The sequence below is a fragment of the Microtus ochrogaster genome, chromosome 10, assembly GCF_000317375.1.
Source record: "Microtus ochrogaster isolate Prairie Vole_2 chromosome 10, MicOch1.0, whole genome shotgun sequence".
Lineage (NCBI taxonomy): Eukaryota > Metazoa > Chordata > Mammalia > Rodentia > Cricetidae > Microtus > Microtus ochrogaster.
The window spans coordinates 79,131,935-79,143,333 of NC_022016.1; the positions used below are offsets into that span (position 1 = coordinate 79,131,935).

The window sequence follows — 11,399 nt, forward strand, 5'->3', positions numbered from 1 at the left end:
ATAAACTGATTGTCCCATTAGCTCAGGCTTCTTATTAACTCTTATAACTTATATTAACTCATTATTCTTGTCTGTGTTAACCACATGGCTCGGTACTTTTTTCAGCAAGGCAGTCACATCTTGCTTCTTCTGTGTCTGGGTTGGAACTGCAGAGGAATGGGCTTCCTCCTTCCCAGAATTCTCCTATTCTCCTTGACCCGCCTCTACTTCCTTTCTGGTTGTCCCACCTATACTTCCTGCCTGGCTACTGGCCAATCAGCGTTTATTTAAAATATAATTGACATAATACAGACCATTCTCTCACACCACTAAACCTCTGAAACTGTAAGTCATAACTAATTAAATGTTGTACTTCATGAGAGTTGCTGTGGCCATAGTGTCTCTTCAAAGCAAGCGAAAAATTTTAACTAAGAAAATTCAGTGGACTTCTTAAAATATGAAAGAAAGTTACTTCCTCTTTATAAAATGGTTATTTTGTTTCTACCATATAAGGAAAATTAATCTAACTTTAACTTTTTCTCTGTGTAGCTATTAATAAATACATCAAATGATTCCACTAATGGAGGCTTTGGAAATCTGGCAGGAAAGAATTCTACCACTGAACCACCAATGCAGAAATCTGGAACTATTCTCCATTTCCCTAAACTTTGGAGAAGAAAGCAACCAGATGGAATTTGCAAAAAATAGAAAATAATATCAAATCAAGCCTTAGAGAAGACAATCCTGCAAAAATAAATAAATCTCTGGGAAGATATCATCATTATATTGAGCATTCTTAGCATAAAAGTCAGATTTGCTAATAAAATCATCTCAGAATGCTACATAATACAAAGTAAATGCTTCCCCTAAAATGCATTTATTGTTTGCTTAGGGTTAAAAGATGATGGATGACAATTGCAGCTGGAAGACAGTTGCTTTAGACAAATGTACATCTATCTGATTTCTGCAATTTCCCACTCACATTTTTACTGGTTCTGAATTTGCTTCATTTATGCAGGTGTAATGGATGAAGAAAGACTACTCATTTACAAACTCGGTGTTGTGTTCATATGCCTCCTTCATATGATAACACTGCGGGCAGGTATGAATCTCCCACTTCCCTTCATGGACCTTATCAATATCAAGTTTGTAAAGAAAGAAAATGTTACAGGCTCTTTTGCCAACTTGATGAAATCTATAATAACTTGGGGACAAGCCTCTGGTACACCCATAGGAGATTATATTAAGTAGGTGAACTGAGGTGGGAAGACCCTTCTACTATGAGTGGTCCAGTTCTCTGGGATGGGATGCTGGATTGTATGAAAAGGGATGAACACAAGCACTCATTCCATCTTCGGTCATTTATAAAACCAGTTCCAATTATAGAAAAGGTTTTAATTTAAGATCTAAAACTCAGAAACAGATTTTTAGATTTAAACACAGGCAATGACTTTCTGAATAGATCTCCAACAATTCAGGAAATAATGCCAGGGTTGTATGAAATTAAAATGTCTCTGTACAGGAAAGAAAACATCAATTTAATATCATACAGTATAAAAGAAAATATTTTCTAACTCTACATTTGACAGTGGATAATATATAGAATACATAAAGAACTCATAAAACTATATATCAAGAAATCAAAAAATCCAATCAATAAACAGTCTAATTAAATAGAAAGTTCTGAAAATAAAGTATAAATAACCAATAAAGTTATGAAAAATTTCAACATGATTATCAGAGAAAAGCAAATTAAATTACAATATGATTTTATTTACCATTGTTAGAATGCCAGTCATTAAGAAAACAAATGAATGCTAGCAAAGTGTAGAAAAAAGTGTGTTATACAGTACTGGTCACAATCTAAATTAGTTTAGACAACATCGATATCAACATGTAGGTTCTAAAACAAATCAAAACTAAAGTTCATCAATGATATTATTGAGTGGTACCACCCTTGCATATTTATTTAAAGGATTCTAAGTCAACATACTGCATTGTTACTTGTACACCCATGTTCACTGCACCACTATCCAGAGTAGCTATGGAGCTGACCTTTGTGTCCATCAATAGAAAAATACATGAAGAAAAGGATATTCAACTATATAATAGAACAAAATGTCATTTGAAGGAAAATAGATTCAATACATTGAGGCAGACAATACATTTTAAGCAAATTAGTTCACAAAGAAAGACAAATACTGCATGTATCTTTAATTCGTGAGTCCTTAGAGTGGCATTTCAATTTTATTTTAATAAATAAGGCTTTCCTGAATTTCAGAGAGCAAAACAGCCACACTAGTCAGCCTTACAGACCAGGCTGCAATAAAGCACACCTTTAATCCCAGTGCATGCCTTTAATCCCAGAACTAGAGAGGATTATAAAACAGGAGGAGACAGTTCTCCATCTCAGTCTCATTCCAGATTCCTGGAAGCAAGATCACCATTTCAGAATGAGGTTGAGGTAAGAGCCAGGGGCCGGCTGTTTTGCTTTTTGAATCTTCAGGTTGAACCTCAATTTCTCTCTCTAAGATTTTATTAGTTGTGCTTCAAGTTCTGTATTTTAGATAGATATAAAAAGATGTGTTTGTATATTTATAGCATGAAAATAGAAGTCAAACTAAGGGGTTGAAGACAACAGCAGGAGGAGAAGAGAGTAAAGTATTTCTCCACACACCCCATCATCCTTGTCACAAGTCAAATTTACCTATTATTTGTGTCTCTAAACTGTTCCATTGAGATCTCTTCTTATGGACCAATTTGAGATTATACGAAAATTCACTGAATATATACAATAAATTTTAAGATTTTGTTGAGATATTCTATACTTAACGGGGTGTGAAAGCAGAAATTTCCCTAAGAAGTTCATAGATATACTGTGTGTGTGTATATGTGTAATACAGAAGAGGCTGTGTGTTTCAGAATGATAGGAAGAGCTGTATAGTGAAAGAGAGTGGTAGAAATGATGTAAATATGGTCTATATAAAGAAAAAAAATTAATTTAAAATTTTTTGTTTCCTATATTCTCTAAGTTTTTTATTTATTATGGAACTCTTTAACTCTTTTTTTTTAGTTTTACAAGGAAGATACACTCACACACACACACACACACACACAAACACACACACACATGCATACATACACACATGAGCATGCACGCACACACACCCTACTGAGTACATTTAGTGTTGCTCATATGTATGGGTATTTAAACTGACCACTTGGGAATGAATAGCCTATGAGGGGCTGATTCATGGAGAAGACTGGTTCTTCACTTTCTTGACCACCATTGATTGTTTTTTGTAGCTCTTTGTCTAAGGGCGAATGAAACCTAATGAGATTCCTCGCTTCCACAATAGCATGCCAACCTGCATTGCCATTAATGGCTCCTGTTTAATTGACCACATTGTTGAGGTTTCATGGGCACAGTTACCCTCTCATAAGGAAAACACCATCTCACAGTGAACATCCTTGTCTCTGATGTCTACAGTTATACCACCCACATTCTGTGATGTCCCTTAAGCCATGTGTGTAGGTGTTATTTTGTAGATGTATTAATTGGAGCTGTGCACCCCATAGTTGGTTGTTCTTTGCATTTTGACAAATTGAGAATTTCGGTAGTAGTTTCAAGGGCTTTAAAAGGAAGTTTTGCCTTTATATTCAGTATATTTGATCATATTATTCTCCCTCCCAACTCCTCACAAATTCCCATACATCCTTTACCTACCTGCATCATTTTCTTCTCTTCTCTTCTCTTCTCTTCTCTTCTCTTCTCTTCTCTTCTCTCTCTCTCTCTCTCTCTTTCTCTCTCTCTCTCTTTCTCTCTTTTTCAAAAAAAGTCAAACAGAAATGACTCAATCATCAGAGTTCTTGCCACAAAAAGTTTTGTATAATAGGAGAAAACTACACTTATATAGAGATATGAGGATATGTCTTTTAGACTACAGTTAGAAATTATACTAGTTTAGGAAAATGGCAGTAGTAGGTTGTTAAAAACAAATTTGAACCAGATAAGAACTTTTCAAAATAAAAAAGTTAAAAATAATTCAAGATTGTGAAACTTAAGCATAAAAACAAACACACACAAGAGCTCATTACAATTACAAAATAATAAATCATAGAATCACTCAGAGAAAGAATGAAATTGAAAGAAAGAAAAGTCAACTACTGAGCTGATATAAATTATCTTAGGAAGTCATATAACAGCAATAGAAATTATACACATTTCATAAGGGAAATAGTTTGATGAGCCACCATTAAAAATATGTAAAATTAAGACTTTTTTTCAGATATGCTGAGGGAAAACGACCCACAAAAAAAGCGTGTTTGTGTGTTGATTAAAGCTTTTACATTCTGGTTCTTGTTTCTCTTCCCAGAACGATTCACAGTGACTGGATTGGAGGGTCCAGTCTTGGCTCCATTTGGGACAGTACTTGAGCTCAGCTGTCAGTTGTCACCACCACAAAATGCTCAGCACATGGAGATCCGTTGGTTCAGAACCCACTATACACAGCCTATTTACCAATACGAGAATGGCAAAGACCTGTTTGGAGAAATTATTCCCAAATATGTGGAAAGAACAGAGCTGCTGAAAGATGCCATTAGAGAAGGGAAAGTAACCCTTAGGATCTTCAATGTCAATCCTGATGATGATGGGAAGTACCACTGCTTCTTCAAAGATGGCAAGTTCTACGAAGAGCACATCACAGAAGTCAAGGTCATAGGTAAGCATGGATTTCTCTGAAACTAATTTCTAACTTCATTAAGTTATTTACATAAAAAATGTCCACATATAAATTATGCAAGATTCACTTATAAATTGAATCTTGGATGGTTTTGTTGATTTTTCATAATCTAAAAATTTAACACAGTTGTTTTGATTTAATGAATAGCAGATATTTTACTGAGAGAAAAACTAAACAAAAGAAAGAAGCCTATCATCACCAGATTTCTTTAGAACAATAAGTCTGCTTATTAGAACAATAGTTGATAATTGTGTATTATGATCTTTCCATGTTTACATCTGGTGCTGTCTCTTTTCATTGGTTATAACAATTAAAGCCTTGTAGAGTTTTGACTATGCTTATATCTACAGACACTGGATTTAACAAGGAGGAAGAGTGGTATTCTTTTTCTCTTTCCAGCCACTATACACTACTGATTTCCCTTTGTTTATAACCAGCTGGGAGCTCCCAGATTCAGATTATTGTCCATCCTCCTACTACCAAAGGTGTGATAGTGGAGTGTCACTCCAAAGGTTGGTTCCCACGGCCTCACTTGGAATGGAGAGATAGCAGAGGAGAGATCGTTCCAGCTAAATCAAAATCCTATTCACGGGATAAAGACAAATTGTTCAATATGAAGATGACCCTTCTCCTTCAAGACAGCTCCCTCAGGAACATCACTTGTTGCCTTTGGAACCCTCTAATAGGCCAAGAGGAAAGCACAAGCATTGTTCTACCAGGTAAAATTCGTGTAATCACTCTTGAAATAAGTTTTGCATAATTTGTGCTTGAAACAAAAGTTGTGCGTTTTTTCACTTGGTTTCAGTTCATTACTTTCCCTTAATTTTATTTATCGTCTGATCTGTTGTCTGATTGATTCCCCCTGCTAAATTCATTTCTTTCACCATTTTCCTAATACTGGAGATTTTAGTATGTGAGATCCTGTTTTATTTTGTGTTGTCCTAAGAGTAAAGTGTTGTTTGATATTTTTGATGTTTGGCTAAATTGCTACTCATTTCTTAAAATGTTTTATTAACATTGTTCATTGTAAAGAATATAAATGCTGAGAAACACTTAAAAATATTCAACATCCTTATGCATCAGGTAAATGTAGATTAAAGCTTCTTTGAGATCTCATCCCAGTCAGAATGCTAATGTTAAAAATAAGAATGACAAATGCTAGCATGGATATGGAGGAAGGGGGAAGCTTAATTGCTGGTGGTAGGATCAAAACAGGCAAAACCACTATGGGAACCAGTGTAGAGATTCCTCAAAAAGCTAAAACCGGATCTACCTATGTTCTTTTCATGGATACTTCAAAGACTCTATAAATACCATTATAGAGACACTTGCTTACCCATACTCATTATTGTTTTGTCCACAATAGTTAGGAAATGGAAACAACCTGAATTTTGAAATGTATTTACACAATGGAATATTATTCAACTATTAATAAAAATCAATTAAAGCTGTTTTTATTACTATGGTTCTGTAGTATAACTTGAGTTAGATGTTGTAATACATCAAGCATATGCAATCAACAACAAATTTTGATGTGAAGAAAAAGGCATTGGTAGTAATGTAAATTGTTCTAAGCATTATGGAAATAGGGATTGTGGCTTTTAAAAACTACAATAGGTTGCTAGAGAGATGGATCAGTAGTTAAAGCACTTGTTGCTCATGCAGAGAACCCATGTTCAGCTCCTAGCACCCACATTGTGGCTCACAACTATCTTTAATTCCGTTTCCAGGAATTCCAATATCTTCTTACCTTCATGAGCACCAGGCATGCACATAGTTCATATACATACATATAAGCAAAGCACTCATACACATAAAATGAAATAAATATATCTGTTTGAAAAGTCCTTCAAAAACTCTACAAATAGAACTATCATATGTGAGTTATAATCCAGATGTACTACTTATATATGTAGAAAAAGGACTCTAGAACTACTTGCACATCTATGTTTATTTCATCACTTATAATAATGAAATTGTGAACATGCAAATGAGTAAGCAAATGTGATATGTATTTTATTTAGCCATAAAGAAGAATGTAATTGCATCACTTGCTGGGAAACATGCAGCTAGTGATCACATAAAGTGAAATAAGGCAAATTCAGGACAAATACCACATTTGCTGTCATTTGTAGAAACACACACATAAATAAAAGCAGAGGGGATAATGGGAGAAGGACTAAGAGTATTGAAAGAAATGGTGAGAGAAGAGGAAGGGAGGGAAATATAAAGCCTGTGATTATGAAATTGTCAAATTATGAAACCTGGATCTAAATGCCATGAATTTAACCAATGTTAAAAAGAAATTACGTCAATATATGGTGCAATACATCTTCTTGATGCACTGTTCCCTTTATCCATATAACATAATATATTTTAATACAGATAAAGAGATATTCTTAATCTTATAAGTTTTTATTGAATCTCCCTCTTCCAATGTAAGCATCCACGCTGTCCTAGTTTGCCTTCTATGACTGTGATAAACACATGGCAGAAAGCAACTTGGGGTGAAAGTTTGATTGGATTTACACTCCCAGGTCATAGTCCATCATTAAGAGAAGTCAGAGCAAGAACTCAACTAGAAATAGAGGCAGAAACCATAAAAGAAAGCTGATTACTAGATTGTTCTCCATGACTTAATCAGTTTCCTTCCTTCCTTCCTTTCTTTCTTTCTTTAATTTGTTCTTTCTTTCTCTTTTTCTTTCTTTCTTTCTTTTCTCAAAACAGGGTTTCTCTCTGTAGCCCTGGCTGTCCTGAAACTCACTCTGTAGATCAGGCTGGCCTCTACTCACAGAGCTTTACCTGCCTCTGCATCTGCTTCCTGAGTTCTGGGCATTCTTTTTTTCTTATTCAACCCAGGACCAGATGCCCAGAGTTGTCACTGTTCTAGGTTATTCCTCATCAATCATTTTCTCTCTCCTACATGAGTCATTAATCAATAAAATGTCTCAGAGATAGGTCCATGGGTCAGTTCTGATGAAGGCAATTCCTCAAACTGTAGTATGGTGAGGCGGCCTGCATTCCCGCCCAGCTCCTGCACAACTAGCTTTACACACGAAATAACAACACACAAATTGTATTCTTTAAATACTGCTTGGCCCATTAGCTCTAGTCTCTTATTGGCTAATTCTCACATCTTGCTTTAACCCATATTTATAATCTGTGTAGCACCATGAGGTGATGGCTTACCAGGAAAGATCTTAACCTGCGCCTGTCTCAGAGAGGAGAGGCATGGCGACTGCCTGAATCTGCTTCTTTCTCCCAGCATTCTGTTCTGCCTACTCCGCCTATCTAGTTTTCTGTCCTATCAAAAGCCAAGGCAGTTTCTTTAGTAACTAATGAAAGTAACACATAGATAAATGACCCTCCTCCATCACTCAAACAAAAATTTTTCCTCCAAGATTACTGTAGTTTGTGTCAAGTTGACATAAGAACTAACCAGCACACCTGCCTTTTCATTGCTTCTGCTCTCTGTGCTTGTAATTTTACCATCATTCAGTGAGAACATTGGCATTGCATGTGTCCTAAGAGTTCAGATAGAACTGAAGCACAGATTTGGAAATGACTGTATTAGCTCCCTGGAAACCTGTGACTTATCCCTGTGGGGAAAGAATTTTGATTTCCTTCTTACATTATAGTTGGGGATTTCATGAGACAAAAAATGATGGAAAACTAGAGAGAATGGCTTTTAGTCTTTGCACCGACCTCATAGAAATTTGCACCTATGATACTTTTCATGCAGTTCATATATGCCTCTCCAAACCAACCTAAATTTACCATTCCAAGATTATAGGATTGGAGAAGACTTGGATATGGCTCTCCTGTTTGGGTTGATCCAAACATTCTGAATTATCTGGGTTGTAAAATTTGTGGTTTTCTATTTCAGATGAAATATTCTCTTGGAAACGTATTTGGAGGTTGATTGTGACTGTAATTCTTATTATGATGGCAGTCTTCATCATAACTCACAGTTGTAAACTGCATATCATGGAAGGTAAGTATGTTTTCAGGAAGAGAGAATCAAAATGGGATAGGGAGAGAGAACTAACACTGTATGACATTTTATTTGGAAGAGTGTCTGCAAGAATATTATCATGGGTCATACATTAGACATATATATTTGTCCACAAAAGTCCCTCTCTTGCTGATGAAAGATTTTTGTGAATGCCTCAATTTATTTGCATCAGTCAAAATGAAACTTCCTATTCCTGTGATGATAGATACAAAAAATTGGAAAGTTTCTTAACATTCAACATTTGTACATCCTTCTCTTTTGACTTCTTCAGAGTTCCATTGGGCTCATTGAGGGCAGAAAGTAAAGATCTAAACTTAGCATTGCAAAAATGGCTGCACAGTTTTTATTCAATACAACCCCAGGGAAACTGAACCCATAGGGAGAGGTATACCAGTTGAACTATCAGATGATCTGTTTTCCCAGGAGGAATAAAATTGCATTCCTTTTCAACAGTGCTATACTTTGAGGAAATGAACTTGGAAAGTAACAAAAAAGATTAAAACACAAATATACAGATGTTCAGGTTTTAAAGATGCACTGATTTTAATAACCTTGAGCTGACAGATTCCTTCATAAGCAGCTCTATCTTTTTAGTGCATATTCAAGATCTTTGGAAATTCTTCCACCTGCAGCTTAGTTGTTAGTTAAGGATTTGGGTGTCAGCACTTCTGTGTTTCTCTCCTATTCCTTGACTTGCCATTTTATTCCCAGCTGAACTCCCTCCCTGAGCTCTACTATCTGAATTAAAACAGCTGGCATTCTCCCAAAGTGCATCTAACTCTTGCAGCACAAAGCCAGACTTGCTACATTTATTCTTCTTTATTGCTGTTTGGCAAAAGTAAACTCACACTTAACTTGTTCACTTCTTGACACAATCTAGTTTTTTTTAAAGAAGTAGGGCTCTGTTGTTGTTTCCCTGCACCACTGCATGTCCTTCTTCAGAATCTCAGACCCCTCTTGAGAGACTTGTAGTTAGAGACTCTTCTAAGTAGAATTTCGCCATCCAAATCCCATCCAATTAAGGCTTTATCTCTGGTGCATGTTGAGCCGGCAACATTTTACTCATCTTGTCTTCAAAGTGCTTCTTAGGTCATTCTAAAAGATGCAGAGTTGATCTTATAGTAGAACTTAGTCATATCATCATAAGATGCTAGCAATAATTGAGGCTTAACTATTGACAAACCTTACTCTAAAAGTCTTACAAGTAGTAAGTATTGTAACCTGTGTTGTATATATTTAATTAAATATTATCACTAAAGAATTATCTATTAAAATTATGAACAAATATAAGATTTATTAAATGTAAAGGTTAAATATTAAAATAGCAAAATTAAATTTTGAACCTAAATCATATGGATACTAATGCTAGGTAAAAGACAATATAAGTCACACAAATACTCATATCTTATACTATATTTATTTAGATTTGACTGTGCCTATAATTTCCTTGCAGAGGAATGAATACTACCTAATTGTGAATCACTTTCTTGTTTTATAATTTTTTATTTAAAAAACTATTTTCATTTTATATGCCAACAAAAGTTCCCCCTCCCTTCTTTTCTCCCGCATCCCACTTCCTCCCTTCCCACCCCACCTCCTCCCTTCATACCCCCATCCACTCCTCAGAGGAGGTAAGACCTCCCTTGGAGAGTCAAAAAAGAATCAAGGTTGAGCAAGATATCCCACCATAGGGAAGGGGCTCCAAAAAGATAAGTCCTGGTCCCACTACCCAGGCTGCCACCAACAAATAAATGCACATAACTGTCACCCACATTGAGAAAGCTAGTTTGGTCCCATGCAGGTTCCCCGATGTGGAACACTTTCATGAAGAGAAGACACAGCTGAATTCTTCCACTATGATATACACTAAAAAATATTTTAAAGGTCCTTTCATCAATAAAATTCTTCATTATTTAAAGCCTTTTATTTGACAAGTTACTAGATTGAATATTGTGTTTTGGGGCATTTCCACTTTCATTAACCCTTTGACATCCCTCATAATCCCACTGAATATCTTCTTCACATGAAATACCCTGGCTACTTTTATGTTACATTTTTGTTTTGTTTTATTAGGTTTTGAAATCCATTGACTTTAATTTATGAGACGTTATTTCCTGAAGCATGGGAAACTTAACAGTGGCTACATCACTGAAGAAAGTTAATAACCCTTCTCTAGCAACTACCAGCAGCCAGACACTCATAAGCGTGAGGGAGTTAGGTCTTTTAGGAGAAGAAAAACCTAACAAAAGTTATTAAGACAGATATCTAAAAAGGTGAAATAGGGAAAGTGATGTAGACAAGAGCAGAGCAGAACAGGGCTGAGATGTCCTGCTCAAAGGATCTGATCTATTCATAAAAACCAAATGGGTATTACAAACAATGCTGTTATGGACATAGTTGAACAAATGCCCTTGTCATATGATCGGGCATCTCTTGGGTATATTCCCAAGAGTGACATTGCTGAGTCCAGGGGTAGGTTGATCCCGAATTTCCTGAGAAACCGCCACACTGCTTTCCAAAGTGGTTGCACAAGTTTGCATTCCCGTCAGCAATGGATGAGTGTACCCCTTACTCCACAACCTCTCCAGCAAAGGCTATCATTGGTGTTTTTGATTTTAGCCATTCTGACAGGTGTAAGATGGTATCTCAAAGTTGTTTTG

The 11,399-nt window shown here is 35.7% G+C and overlaps 1 protein-coding gene across 1 annotated transcript in view; it reads left to right on the forward strand.

Moving 5' to 3' along the window:
• LOC101990135 (putative selection and upkeep of intraepithelial T-cells protein 1 homolog) overlaps positions 1-11,399 on the forward strand; it is a 58,035-nt gene that overhangs the window by 37,414 nt on the left and 9,222 nt on the right. Inside the window, exons 3-4 of the mRNA XM_026782125.1 lie at positions 5,162-5,443; positions 8,611-8,718. Coding sequence (XP_026637926.1) covers positions 5,162-5,443; positions 8,611-8,718 — 390 coding nt within the window. The remainder of the gene's footprint in view (positions 1-5,161; positions 5,444-8,610; positions 8,719-11,399) is intronic.